Raw genomic sequence first — 15,744 nt, 5'->3', positions numbered from 1 at the left:
AGCCTTCACTTTCATCACAGTGTGTTTGACCTAACAGAAATTCAGCTACAGCAGTCTTTGTTCATCCACTATTCAAACCTCTAGAACATAATTCTAGTGCTAAGAACACATATGTCTAAATTGACAAGATTCATTTTCTTCTCTTGGAAGGAAGGCTTCTTAAAACCTAACATATCCACAAGTTCACAGCTGGGTGTTGTTGCACCTTCTCCGGGGCGTCTACTTCAGAGGAACCAAGCAACCTCATTTGTAGCACGGGAAATCCAAATTTAAAATATAATTTTTATGTGGCACCTGAGAGTTGTACTGGGTTTATTGTGATACCGCTGGTTCAGGGAGCTATTCTGTGTGTACTTTAGAATCTGTAAGCCTATTCAAACAAGTTTATTTAATTCTGAAGTATCTGTCTGATGCCCAAATTATTTCAAATGTCAGCTGTAAATCTATGATAAAACCACAGCATTAATCTTTACTCTTTGTAGAAAACTGATTGTCCACTTAAATTCACTTCAATGTGGTTGACATTATAAAAGGTTCTCTCCATATATATTGTCCATCTCCTTCCCAAAATTGCCATCATCTGCCACATGAGAACACATCCCCATCCTCCCTTTCTTCTTTAGCATAAGGGCACCTCCCAATTCTGTGCTATTGTTCCAAAAAAACTTCCATTACAAACTTTCCAATCAGGTCCATCCACTCTACAGTTCCAAAATGACCCTCATTAGCCTTAAACTATAGTCTCATATGATACTTATCCTCATTCTCTGCCACGTTCTATAGTCTTTCCCTCTTTGGTGCTTTTGAGGACTACAGAAAGTTCTCTATTCGAGGTGCTTTGTTCTACTGGTACCTAAGCAAGTACTACTGGTACCTAGCACACACTTCTTTCCACCCTATCCCACTTCTTGCGGTACCAAAAGATATATAGATGTCCTCTCCCCGATCAGATCTACATGCTGCACCTTGTTGATGTCTTCTACAGCCATGTGAAATCCCCACGTGTATTGTTGACATCTAGCTTTACTACTGCACCAGGACCTGTGTGTGGTCAGACTTCTAAAGTCTGACAGACGTAATATTTCCGATAAATTGTAAATTAGTGTACTGAAAACTGCACAGGCAGCAAAGAGAATAGTTGATCCACTCTATATTGCTGGCTTGCTACTCAGGAAATAAACGTAAATATTGGGGTAGATTTTTGTGACTTTTGCTGAATGGATGGGTGCCACAGGACAGGACAGTGGTTAATATAATATCTATTTTCATACTGAGCACAGTGAATCCAGACGATTACAGGCTGCGGGACTTTGCGAATCTTTGAGGATGATGTTATCCTCTATTGAAAGAGAGCAAACCTAACAGAATTCTTTGAGATGAAAGATATGATGGATGCACAAACCATAGTGTTTGTTATTTCGAAAGCTTTTAACAAAGTGGCACAGATACAGTGATGTAATTTAAGGGGTGTGCAATTAGAATAACAGCAGAAAATTGGTTTAAAACAGCTTATTATAATAAAAATTTAACAGTGCATGGACAATGCTGCTGAGAGCAACATTTAGTGTTCATTTTAGTTGCCCTGACAAGATGGTGCTGGGTTATCTTCTTGAGGAGCTGACTAGCTGTGGAGTGGCCAGTTAGACCACTGCAAAGAGTAGTTTGGAGCAAACCTCCTTGGTCTCTGACTGGATTTACATACATGTCAGACCTCTTAAGGAAATCCCAGAAGAACATTAGTGCATCCACTACTTTTCCCCCAAAGACAATCTAATAGCTTGGTCACCATTTTTCTTTACACAGATTTTTAACAATGAATAAAATTGCTTGAACTGCCAGATTAAGAACTCAACTGGAATTCTTTGGATTATTTGTCCAGACCTTTGGGTTGCAGATTCAACAACAGAAACTGTGTCAAAGCCCAGGAAAGTTGCTCAGAGCAGTTGGACATAGGTAACTGTGCCTTACAGTGACGTATTCTGGGACCAACATCAATCAGCCATGACCTTATTTGAATGGTAGAGCAGACTTGAGAGGGCACATAGTTCACACCTACTTTTGTTTTGTTATTACAACTACTTCTACTCACTAAGTGCATTAACAGTTTGCCTACAGGGTGAGGGGGATTATTGTCTGACAAAAACTGGTTCCAAGTTACGTCCAACTGGGAGAAATACAGTAGTCTAAGAATGTAGGCTCAGAGAAGCAGCTTCTCATGATATGGATTCCCTTCTACACCACAGAGAATAAATATGAAAATTCAGTACGTTGTGAGTGAATGTAAACTTTGTAAATGCCATTTAATATAAACATTTCCAGTTTAGACTTCAAAATCTGACACACTTTAAGAAGATTGAAAAAGCACTGCACCTTCTGTGATTTATAACAAAGATGAACATCACATTAAATTCCAGTTTGAATGATTTTATTTATTGTTATATTGTGGTTGCCAGTACAATAATCTATTGCTAGTCACTGCCACCCAGAGGAATTTTTCGGCAATTTTCTTATTCTGAACAACTTTCAGAATGAACTGTTAAAAGATGTTATTATAAAATAAGATCATTCCTGGATTAAGTCAGAGATGGTATTTGATTTTTCTGACTGACTGATATAAACTATTCTATTTCCTGCAACCACGTAGTTTCTTTAATCTTCTTCAGTATCCTTTGTTCCTACATTTCACTCTAGAAACAAAAGTCTTGTCTACATTCAGTTTACCTAAAGCAGCAAATAGCATCCAGAACAACAAAAAACACATTCCTTCATGTATATATATACACATACAGACTTGTACAGAAGAATGGTTTGGGATTTTCTAAAAGAACAAAAGAAACATAGACAATTGCACACAATAAGATTAAATGTCTCTTTTCAATCAAAGATAATTGAATACTTTAGACTTCTGTAAAATGATTTTCTTACTCCCATTTTTTTAAAGAAACAATTCTATCCCAATGCCTCCCCACTTCCCAATCAACCCAATTTGATCCTTTCCCGCTGCGATAACAAAAAATGAGGAAGTTTCCTTCTAAAGAACAGTGCTGAGAGTTGATAACCATCATTACTGGAGCAAAGATTTGCTGTTCCAACAACCCAAGCAACTGCATTCTTTGACAACTCCATCTTGCTTCAACAGACTGATTTACCTCCCTAGAAATCAAAGAACTTAACATAAGCTCTTGAATGAACTGATATCAATTGTGCCCTAAAGCAGACATGACATTTATTCTTTAGCCCCGGAAAAAAAGTTAAAGCAGTTTACTAATTTCTTCTTCATTATATCGGTCTCTCTATTCTCTGCAGAGATGTGCTAGTAATACTTTGGCACTCTAGATACTAGCTTACAATAGCAGGATTACTCATACATTGGCTGTGTAACCTTTATTGTAACAACAGCAGAAATAATCTTTAATTGGAACACTATGGGCATTACAGAAAAGAATGTATTAAATGGGTGATTTTTCTGACAGAACAAAGTTTACATAAACTAATAATTTTTTTCCTAACTTTTGGAAGGAATATAGAAATATAGAACATATATTTTGTTCTTTTTTTTTGTGTTATCATTTTCTGTCTACATTTCCCAAAACATCTATTGACCCTCGCTGGAGGAAGCAATGTGCATTGCCACATTCTTACAACCATTATTCACAAGAGTCCTGACACAAAGTAGCAACAAGCTCAGAGTGTGTTGAACTCACACAGCTAACCCTGATCTTATACTCAACCCAGTGTTCACAGTTTTGAAAGGGACCGGGTCCAACTTATCCACTCCACAAAACAAAGTGCTGAAGCCAACTGTACCTTCTCAATAACAAGCCTCAGATAGGGTTAGGGAACTGAGCACCAATCAGGACACAATTGTGACCTTCCCTCTGTATCTAGGCTATGCACATCTATTATACTGGTTTTGTCAGTAGCCAGTATAACTCAAAGTCGAAAGTAAAAGAGAGAATCCCAAAGAAAGAAAATGCTCCATGTTAAAAAATGCTGGGGGGGGGGAGGGTGGGATGCAATTTTTGCTCTTGGTAGTGAAAGTGAATTTAAATTATCTATAAATGATTCTCTTAACATAGCTAATTTTCTCAAAATTATATGTGTAAGATAAACTTTTTTTATTCATTCACAGATTGTGGGTATTGCTGGCAAGGCCAACAATCAATTGCCCACTGCAAATTTCCCCTGAAGTGAGTGGTTTGCTAAGTCACTTAGAGAGCAGTGAAGAACCAACCACCAAACGGTGACGGGCGTCAGACACAGGCCTGGTCAGGATGGCAGAACTCCTTCCCTAATGAAATGGTTAGATTTTGTCAATGTGCATGTGGCAATTATAGTGCTAGATGGGATGTTTAAAATTATAGATGAAGAATGATTAGTCACCAATGTGTATTGCAAAGTAGTTAATATTCATAGAACCAGGAAATGATCGCTGCCATTCACCTATTTATAACTACAAAGGACAAATTTATTAACTTTATCCCTTAACTATCAGCAAATTTCCTTTTACATGAATCAGTTTAGTGCTTTCTTTGTGGCAACATGCAACACAGGTGAATGCAATCTGCTTTCTTTAAACACTGTTTTGCTGACTACAGTATTAGTGCACATAGTTTAAATTGGTGATTGGCTAGTGTCCCTATACATCGGCTGAGATGGGGAATTTTGCTGTCAGATTCTCTATGCTTATCAACTACTGTATTTAGGTGGTGCAAGTGCTTTTGTGCTTCACTTCAGAAAGTATCTATGTCGTCACTACCGCAACCTGGTATGACCAGATCATGACTATAGAATTACTAAACTCATTGAAAAAAAATTCTAAGCCTTAGTACAAAATTCTCAGCCATGTGCTCAATATTGACCGGGAAAATATAACACAGCATTAGCAGTTCTTGCAGAATGTACTTCAACCAAAAAGAAATAATTACAGTCAACAAACAAGTCAAGAATGTCAATAAAGTCAATAAGAATGAACAGATGCAAACATTTGGTCTGAGGAGCATACTTCCACTTTTGGGTCGTGGACCAGTATTCCATACTGAAATTGATGCCATATCTTTAACACAATAAGCACTGTAGTTTCTGTTCTGTTAATACATGGAATCTCACCCCATTTTTAATTTCAGTGGTGAAGATTAGCAATTGGTGTCTCCATAGGCTGATCCAAGTTAATATTGGCTCTGTATTATTCCATCTGGGGAACCTAAGTTCATGATAGCAGTTATGATAATATTAAAAATTGTGTTTAAAAAAAAAAGCAGCACCTGGAAACTTTAGACCAGACACTGCCTCACAGAGCTGACAGAAATCAATTTGACTGACTTCATAAGCGAGTCACATTACACAGCTGCATCAATAGGAAGGCATAACTGTTGCACAGCACACCTGTGCAGCTGACTTTCAAGCAGACTCCGAGGGACAATTCAGCCCATTTTATTTCAAGTGTCTAAGAGCAACATTACTCAATAATGAAAATGCAAAAATAAGTTCCCTTACAGAGTAACAGAGCATTCCTGAAACAATTCTTCTGATTCTGGATCTTACAAAAACAGTAGTTTTTTTTCCAGAAATTAATAAACTCAGGATCTCCAGAAATAAAACTGTTAATATATTTTTATGAGCTTCTGTCATGCTCTGCAGAGTTCATTGTTTCCAATACTTTAGCAGATTTCCTTTGATTCACAGAAAGCAGACAGCTGTCTTGTCAAATTGCATTGAAAGAATGCTGACAACAAAAGCTTCTGTTCCCATCAGTCAAACTGATCAACCTAAAAAACAAAAATTGCCAGGAAACAAATGGGCTGAATTCAGAAGAAACCAATTGCTAGTCTTGCCAAGAAGTGTTAGTTACCATATTACAAGGCTCAATATCAGCAAACCATGGTTTTGTTGGTTATTTTTGTCAATATAATTTTGAACCAATAATCATACAACTAGGCAACTTGTAAGGAAAACAGTTACTTGGCCAATATAGCTGATTACACACAATTTTCAGCAGTGAAGGCTAACATATTTTATATGCTCGAGGGTAGCAAATGGTGTTGCTGTGTTTGCCGATTCTGCTCAAGTCCTTTCGAAAATGAACATCCTTTTTTGTTTTCTGAGGATATCCCCAAATTAAATTCTACTTGAGCTGAATATACTTGACATATAAATGCAAATAGTTTAGTGAATCTAAATTGACTTCTCAATTTAAAATGCACACAGAAAGTCTTGGGTATTTAAAACAAAATCTCTCATTTCATTTGTGTGTGTGTGATCATCAAAACATCAGTGTTAAAAGACAAACATTATACAATATTAATGACCAATTTTTCAAGGTATAAATCTTTTACAGTTTCTATTATCTGCTATAAACATGGAGCAGTTAAGCATCTTAGGATCCCTTTATAAATATGCAAAGGTTTTAGATGCGACCCTCATGTGCATAATTTATTTATATAAAAGAGAGAGAAAAAAATCATTTCCTACTGGCTGCTCTGTCCTCTAACTGGCTGCAAGAGTGAACAGCAATGAGCATTTGCACTCTTAAAGGGACATGATGGTTTGGATACAGTATGAATTTGCAGAACTCAGCATGAATTGCCTGATGTACTGTTCCTTCCTGGTCAAAGTAACATTGTTCTGACTTAGAAGATTCACCAGCAACTCATATAAAACGCACAACATTCTGGTAGTAGACTTGCACCGTGTCGTGATTTTTAATAACATTGAAGTAATTTCTGCACAGCTCTTGTAGGTTTTTTATATAATTTACACACTGGAGTGAAAATCATATATCTGCTCAGGTGTTGTAAAGGTATTTGGTATTCAAAGCCAGTGCAGTACTAAATATTTCTGTTAGCTTGGCTGCACAGCATGGAATCTTGTACCACCTGAAAAAAGAGCCCTGGTAATTCAAATGCCATTATCATCTCATTTCAATTGTCCAGAATTGCTCCTAGTTTCAGGTAGATGATAGTCTGGCTTCTTTTTTTGCAGCCTGATATTTATTCAAACTGACTCTCAGGGGCTCAAGCAACAAATTCAGTCTTCAAACTACAGGGATCCCACGAAGTTGAATTATTGGCATATCATCTGGAAGCATCTATAGAGAAAGAGGAGTTACAAAAAGACACAAGATGTGACACCAGTTGCAAAGTTAAGCAGCAGAAATTACTAGACTTAAACTTGTTTAATCCTGTAAGTATTCATACTTTCAGCACCTACACTAAACAAGAAATGGCCTACCCACTATAATAACATCTCTTCAAATACTGTATGTTTTTATTTCTTTGCTTCTCCACCTAGTAGTCAGGTGTTGCATTTAATGTTGAAACAATAATTATCTGTCAGCTGCTTTACAACCTTTTTCTCTTGCTTCAGATACAAGTGGTTATCACCTTTACCCTGTGTTGCTGAAGATGGAACTTGAACTCCTGGCATTCTCACCCTGAAGTCTAGCACACCTTCAGAATCAACTAAACTTATAATAATATGTACCATTGTTGAAATCCATCTCAGTAAACTCCCTCTCCTCTGTTCTGCATTCCTGTGACTCAAAATCTTTTAAATATCACATGTATTTGCAGTTCAACCACATTTGTCTCGAAAGGTTCACTGGCTGAAGACAAAGAAGGTGCAATCCTCCCACTGGCCTGACCTGAGCTGCTTTAAAACAAACACCTGAAGAATGGGCAACAGTACAAATTCATTCTTGGACACAGTTACCAAATTTCACAGCACACATAGACATTGTCAAGTTAACTAGGATTGGGGGAAATTGTCTTAAATTGGGGGAGTGGAGGGGCGGGTGCAATTTCATAAGAATAAGACAGGAACTACCCAAGGTTGACTGAGAGCAGTTACTTGCAGGCAAGTCTACAACTGCACAGTGGGAAGCCTTCGAAAGGAGAAACAGCAAGAGTTGAGGGCCAAGATGTTCCCGCAAGGGTAAAAGCCAGGGGTAATAAGTTCAGGGAACACTGGATGTCAAAGGTTATTGCGGGTTGGAAAAAAAAGGAAACATTTGACAGATACAGGGAACTAAAATGAGCAAGGTCCTTCAATAGAAAAAAGTGTAGGGAGGTGCTTAAAAAGGAAATTTGGAAGGCAAAGGGGGGGGGGTCATGAAATATCACTGACAGACAGGATTAAGGTTAATCTGAAGGTGTTCTATAAGCATACTAAGGGTCAAAGAGTTACCAGGGAAAGAGAAGGGTCCATTGGGACAACAGGGGAAATCTGTGTATGGAACCAGAAGGTATAGGAGTGGTTCTAAATGAACACTTCTCATCAGTGTTCACTGACTTTGTCATTGGAGAAGTCAGTGAAGGGGAAGGTGAAAATCCAGTGCAAGTCTCAATAAATAGAGAGGAGGTACTTCATGCCTTAGCAGGCTTAGAAGTGGATAAGTCTCCAGGGCTGGATAGGATCTCTTCCAGGCTGTTGTGGGAGGCAAGGAAAGAGATTGCTGGGGCTTTAACTAAGATTTTTAAATCGTCACTGACCACAAGTGAGGCTCCTGTTGATTTAAGGACAGCAAATGTAGTTCTCCTTTCCAAGAAGGGCAACAAGGAAAAGCCTGGTAATTATAAACCTGTGAGCCTAACATCAATTGCAGGGCAGTTATTGGAGAAAATGCTGAGGGACAGGATTAATGATCACTTGGAACAACATTGTCAATTCAAAGACACGCAAAAAGGCTTTGTCAAGAGCAGATGCTGCCTGACCAATCTGATTGAACTTTTTGAAGAGGTAACCAAGAGTATCAATGAGGGCAGAGCAGTAGATGTGGTTTACATGGACTTCATTAAACCCTTTCACAAGGTCCCTTATGGGACCTTGGTCTAAAAGGTTAGGGCCCATGGGATTCAAGGCAAACTGAATCCAAAATTGGCTCAGTAATAGGAGACAGAGGGTGATGATAGAGGGTGGCTTTAGTGATTGGATGCCTGCTGCTTGTGGTGTTCCTCAGGGATCGGTGCTGGGACCCTTGTGGTTTGTGATATAGGTGAACGTAGGAGACATGATCAGCAAGTTCACAAGTTGGCAGAGTCTTGATGCATTGGTGAAATGGGCTGATAAATGGCAGATGGCGTTCAATCTAGATGAATGTGAGGTGACGCATTTTGGGAGTACTAATGAAGCTGGGACACATACCATGAACGGTAAGGTCTTAGGGACCACTGATGAACATGGAGTACAAGTCCAGAGATCCTTGAAGGTGGCAGCACAGAGGATAATGTGTGAGGAAGGCATATGAGATACTGGCTTTCATTAACTGGGGCAGTGAATACAAAAACAGGAATATTATGCTCCAACCTTATAAAACTTTAGTTAGGCCTCAGCTGGTGTATTACATGCAGCTCTGGGCACCACGCTGCAGGAAGGATGTGATAATGTTAGAGAGGGTGCAGAGGAGATTCACCAGGATGTTGCCTGGGGTGGAGTGTTTCAGGTACAAGGAGAGACTGGAGAAGCTATGTCTGTTCTCCCTGCAGCGGAGGAGGTTAAGAGAGGATATGATTGAGGTATGTAAAATTATGAGGGGTATAGATAGGGTAGGCTACAGGAAACTTTCCCCCTTATCAGATAAACAAAATAAGAGAACGCGGATTTAGGATACAGGGGAAGGATATTCAGAGGGGATATGAGGGGGACCTTTCTCACCCGGAGAGTGGCGAGTAGCTGGAATGCACTGCCCGAGAGAGTAGTTGAAGCGGGGTTGCTGACAGCATTTAAGAAGTCTCTTCTCTTGATGAGCACTTGAATTGCTTAGGCATAGAAGGGTTTATGCCAAGTGAGGATGGGTGCCCACTGGTCGACATGGATGTGGTGGCCAGAATGGCCTGTTTCCCTACTGTACATATCTATGACTCCATGACTACGCGATGACTCCCAGTTCATCTACAGGTTTGGCTGAATCAAGGAGAAGATGGCGAAAAAACCCAGAGGTTCCATTCCTACTGAGTATTCAAGAATGTCATCTATGTTGAATAAAATTATCCCTTCAGTTTCAGGTTCCTGCATACACATTACTGAGCTGAACTTTCATTGGTGGAAGAAATGCAAGATAAAGTCCCATTATAACTTCAGATCAGTAGAGGAATTATAGGTTTTATGGCACTTTTTTTAAAATCAGTAATGGATACCTGCCAAAATACAAGAGCCAAACCAAATCCCTAGAACTGGAAAACCAAGTGTGGATTAATTCTCTGCATCCATACCACCCCCCATCTCACATCGAATCATAGCGTTGAAGGAAATCATCCGGACCATTATGGCACTTTAGTAGAGCTCTCCAATTAGTTTCACTCCCTTGCTCTTTCCATTTTGCAATTTTATTCTTTTCACATATATATCTAAAGCCATTTGCAAGAAATTACTGAACCTGTTTCCATTACCTTTTCATGTAATACTATCGAGATCATCATAACTCACTACCAATGCTCACCTTCGGTTTTAAAATTAAAATTTTCATTTTCTTTTAATTCATTTACAGGGTGTGGATATACCTACATTTACTACCTAAATTTTCATCCCTAGTTGTCCCTGAACTAAGGAACCATTAATAGTTAAGGTGGGGTCCAGAGCCACAAAGGCCAGACCCGTAACAACGGTAGATTTCCTCCCTTAAAAGACAAAAGAGAACCAGATAGGTTTTTACAACAACCTTTTAATTTTATGGTTACCGTTACCTCAACCAGTTGTTATTCCAGATCTATTACTTGAATTTAAATCCCCTAGGTGCTGCAGTGGGATTGGAATAGGCAAGGATCAACGGCCCAGAACTCTGGTTCCTATTCAAGTAACTTAACTGCTGTGAGACTGTACCTCATCTGCCAGATTGTTGTCCATGAGGTAAACAAACAGAGCTGAATTTGATACCACACTGGCTGCTTCAATCAGTAATCCCAATGGAACAACACAACATGGAAAAACCTAGCATGGAGCTGATGGGGTTATGCAATTAAGAAAACAAATCAGGGCCCAGAATTTGATGCCACCATTGTATCTTCCACACCAGATGACTTATGTAATTCCTCACTTCCAGCAGATCACCTCTTCTCAACTTGCACTCCCACGCAAGACATGACCTTCAATCACAAGGCCCTGCACCAGGTCTGTGTACAGGCAAGTGCTGAGTGCAACCTTCTCAGGTGGCCGATTCGTGCACTTGGTGCTTAGGACAGTTTTCAACCAAAGTGTTCCTCACAGCTTCACCTGACTGACCAGAAGAGAAACTCACAGAACCAGATGGAACATACAATATTAAAATTAGATTGGGTACAGAAAAACAGCCTTCCCTTTAATTATGTGGGTTCCACAAGTGGATGAGGTTTAGTTGCCTCTATTAGCTGCTCACTACCAATGCTAATCTTCAGTTTAAAATTAAATTTTTAATTTTCTTTTAATTAATTTACAGGGTGTGGATATACCTACACTTACTATTTAATTTTCATCCCTAGTTGTCCCTGAACTAGGGAGCCATTAAATGCTAGCACACAAACTACAGGAGAGTGGAGGTGAAAGGCAAGGTCATGAAACAGACTTAGTTCTTAAATGACACAATGCATGGTAACCACAGCTCCCTTACCGGACAGGAGGGCCTTGGATCGAGTGCTGCGGCCAACATTTTTATTTTCTCCTGATGTCACCGTAGAGGTTTTGTGCGTCTTTTTGTGATGCTCCAGGTAGGTCTTTTTGGCAAACGCTTTTCCACAGTTAGTGCACTTGTGAAGGGAGAAATGTTTGGTGAATTTTACTTCTGTGCCAGGCTCTGCTCCGTCAGCTCTCCTGCCAGATGCCCCACACGAGACTGGGGAGGTGGAAGCGCCGTCATTCTTGATGGCGAGCCGAGCTTCGTCCCTCTGGGGACCTCTCTTTGGCACTCTGTTCAGGACAAACTCAATCGGCTTCTTCACCGCCCGGCTCTCCAGATTGGCGATGATCTTGCCCAGGTAACGGGTTGACTTCTTGTGCACCACCGTGACGTGCCTGACCACATCCCTCTTGCGACGGGTCTCGTAGACACACAGGGGGCACTTGTAGAACTTGACGTAGATGTTATTGCCGTCGGTGTGCATCTTGATGTGCTTCGTCAGGTTCTGCTTGGAGGTGAACTGGCGCTTGCAGAGCTTGCAGTAAAGCTGCTTGAAGTCGAAGCCCATTGAAAGCTTGGGCTTCTTGGGCTTGGCCTGGGCACTTGCAACGCCCGGACTCGAAGCCCTCGGGCTGTCGTTCTCCTGCTTCACTTTGTGCTTCACAACCGGGGTGCAATTCTTCTCGGCCGCTTGGCCCGTGTTCTTGGGCTCGCCTTGAGGCCAAGGCCTGACGGCGGGAGGCGAGGCCTCTGCACTGCCCGCATATTCCGTGCTGACTGCAACCGCCTCCACAACACGCGCCGCTGCGGCGGGCTGCTCTGCCGCCTTGGACGGGCTCTCACCCAGGTTGATCTTGTGCACCGTCAGCATGTGGCGCTTCAGCATGACCTGCGAGCTGTACTTCCTCTTGCACAGAAGGCACTTGCACGCCGTCAGGTTGTACTCGGCTCTGGAGGAAGACTTGCGCTTGCGGGCCGCAGGAGCCGCCAGTTGCTCGGAGGGCGACTCTTCCAGGCTCAGCGGCTGCCCCGGTTTGGTGGCTACGTCAGGGGTAATGCAGTCCCTCCGCAGGCCTCTGTGCACCTCGTCAAAGTGCCTGCGCACGTTGGCCTTCGAAGCAAAGAACTTGTTGCAAACTGGGCACTTGGTGTTGGCTGTAACCATCCCAATGGTCCTTGACCAACCCCTGGTGGTGGGCAGGGACTGGCAGCCCCAGCTGTTCTTCGTTCCAATGTACTTCTTCAGCTCTTCCATCTTCTTCTTGTGCACCTTCCTGATGTGCCGCCGTACACTGCGCCGGGAGTTGAACGTCTTCCCGCAAAGGCAGCAGATCAAGTGGGGCGGGAGACTGGACGTGTCGGAGACCTCTGTCTTGACGTCGAGGGACCCGGGACTTTCTTCCAGTTGTTGGGCTGCTCCTTTTTTCTTGACAGCCTCCGCAGGAACTGAAGTGACAAGGCCCAACTCCTCCACTGGCACCACCTGCTCCACTTCTGGCTCCTGCACCAGCACGGGGCTTGGGCTTTGCGTACTGTAGGTCTCAATGCTGAAGGTTGGATCATCGACTCTGGTTACATGCTGGTACACTGCATTCTTATTCGTTTCTATGGGTTCCAGTTTAATGATGAATTCTTGGTTATCTGCCCGAGGATAGATTGCTTCCAAGAGCTCCCGTATAGTTTGGTTCTGCTTATTACTTGAATCTGGAAAATCTGAAACAGGAAAGCAATTACTTAGATGCAGTAGTCTAATATTATCATTCATTCAAAAGCTGAATTGATATATTCAATCAATACAAGTTAAAGTTATCCTAGAGTAATTGTTTTATTGCAACAGTGCAAATGATTCAAAATATTGAGTGTTTGTTTCAACACCAAGTGCAAATCAATTAATAAGCCATTCTTTCTGTTGCCCGGCATGTGGGCAGTTGCATCATTTCCATTTTCCTTTAAACTGGGTAACTTTGGATTCATTGAATTTTCATTTCCTAGACAAAAGACAACCATGAAATCTAAACCTTAAGTATTTGTAAGGCTCTGACTAACAGCACTTTCTCTCGTGACAAAATATTACAGCACTTGGATTTGTATCGTCTTTCATATCCCCAAGTACAGCAAATTAAGTACTCGTCAAGTGCAGTCACTGTTGTAATATGGGAAATATGGAGTCATCTTGTACATGTCAAGCATCTACAGTGACCAGATACTGCTTCACATTAAGAAAGGACAGGGCACTGGACAGATGTACCCTGCCATTTAGAAATCCAGGATGATCAATATCATGAACTAGATTAATTTCAGTGGATGTACCTTTGGGATCAAGATCAAACAGGGTTAATTGAAGAAGGTACACAGAATGAACATTCTACAGAACCAATCTTATCAGTAAATAGATTTAACTTGTTCTCTTGGAGTGAGGAATTTTATTGCCCTGCAGCACTTACCAGCTGTACACTGTTGAGACTAAGTGCTTTTAGCCTTTAAACTGAATGTGGCAAGGAGCATAATTGGTTCCCATTCAAGTACTCAACGTTCTCTAAATACTGATCTCTTTGAAAGCGCAAATAAGCTAAACGATATTCAGGCTTATTATCCCTCTTTAAAATCATTTACCCATTTTTGTACAAGATGGCTCATCAAAGAGGTTACCAAACCAACATGCAGTCAATTTTGTTGTGTAGTGGGGACAAGAATAAATGAACAAATTTGAATTCATAGCGTGCCTTTCTTGACCTCAGGATGTCCCAAAGTGCTCCACAGGCAATAAAGTACTTTTTGGCATGGACTGTGTTATAACACAGCGGGTAATTACCAGACTAATAATACAGAGGCCTGCTCTAACAATCAAGAGACCCAATTCAAATTCCACCATGGTAACTGTGGAACTTACATTTAGTTAATAATCTGGAATTTGTACAAACAACTTGCCTTAGTGACAATGATCACAGAAACTACCAGAGTGTCGTAAAAATCCTTCTAGTTCATTAATGTCCTTCAGGGAGGAAATCTGCCATCTTCAGCCAGTCTGGCTTATGTGACACCAGACCCACCCCATGTGGCTTAAATGCCCTGTGAAATGGCCTTTTACCTCTATTTTCTGAGTTGGCCAGCCAGCAGTTCAAGGCGGCAGCTCGCCAACACCTCCTCAAGGGGAAATAGGGATGGGCAATAAATGTTGGCTTTGCTAGTGACAACCAGATCAAAAAGGAGATCTTGTTAACAAAGTCAAAAGGAGATTTTGTTTATAATCTAGAAAAGATCTTCATTTGTTCTGACTCTCCAATGTGGCTGCAGAAGCTGAAATGAAAATAAAGCTGTGGACAGTAATGAAATAATATTTGTTGGATAAATCCTGGCTAAGACCCAGGAGAATTCTCCGCTGTTCTTGATTAATGTTGCTGAATCTCATACCCACCTGAGGGGGTTAGTCAGGCCCAGTTTAAATCTCATACAACAACCTGCTCCTCTGCAAGTACAACACTCCCTTCATATTGTATCGAACTGTCAGCCTGGATAATATGCTTAGATCCCAGGAATGGGATTAAAATATAACCATGGAATAACATTTGTGAAGTTACTGCATCTGTCACCGTCTCACATGTTGTAGGGTCAAATTATAGATCAACAGGAAAGAACAGTCTTCCCCAATCCCCACTATTGTATGGATGCTTACCCTTATAGACAGGAGGAATAAAATTTGTCTTGGTTGATCTAGGGCATTTCTGCCAATATCAATACCAAAATTCCCACTTTGGCTAATATGCTTATTGTGTGACATTCTTAATACATCACCCAAACCTCTCCCCTTGTCACCCTCACCCTGGCCATCTGCAGTGGCAAATTCAAAGTGAACGCCAAAGACACAACCCAGGATTGCAAGGGGTAAAATCTATAATTGTAAATCTATCTTTCATATTCCAGTGGACATCTGACCAAAATTTCTCAGACACACCATGACAACTGTTGCAAACTTGATAAAAATTATCAATTGCTTTCATTATAGTCAAGCCAAAGCACAAGATTAGCAATGCTCTCACCAATATTTTCAGTTATTGTTTTCAAGTATTTTAATTATTATAAAAAAGGAAGACATGATGGCAAAAGACAAACAAAATTACTGATGTTGATGGATGAATTCACTGCTCACCTGGTGTACTATT

The 15,744-nt window shown here is 40.8% G+C and overlaps 1 protein-coding gene across 4 annotated transcripts in view; it reads right to left on the bottom strand.

Moving 5' to 3' along the window:
• Positions 1 to 2,353: 2,353 nt before the first annotated feature.
• Positions 2,354 to 15,744, bottom strand: part of znf800a (zinc finger protein 800a) — a 100,758-nt gene continuing 87,367 nt past the window's right edge. For all 4 annotated transcript variants that reach the window (XM_052029962.1, XM_052029963.1, XM_052029965.1 and 1 more), the window contains 2 exons: positions 11,579 to 13,297; positions 2,354 to 7,087 (listed from right to left, as the gene is read on the bottom strand). In XM_052029962.1, coding sequence (XP_051885922.1) covers positions 7,074 to 7,087; positions 11,579 to 13,297 — 1,733 coding nt within the window. In that variant the 3' untranslated portion in view covers positions 2,354 to 7,073. The remainder of the gene's footprint in view (positions 7,088 to 11,578; positions 13,298 to 15,744) is intronic.

Source organism: Pristis pectinata, chromosome 15, assembly GCF_009764475.1.
Source record: "Pristis pectinata isolate sPriPec2 chromosome 15, sPriPec2.1.pri, whole genome shotgun sequence".
Classification (NCBI taxonomy): domain Eukaryota; kingdom Metazoa; phylum Chordata; class Chondrichthyes; order Rhinopristiformes; family Pristidae; genus Pristis; species Pristis pectinata.
This window is presented reverse-complemented; position numbering and strand designations above follow the sequence as displayed.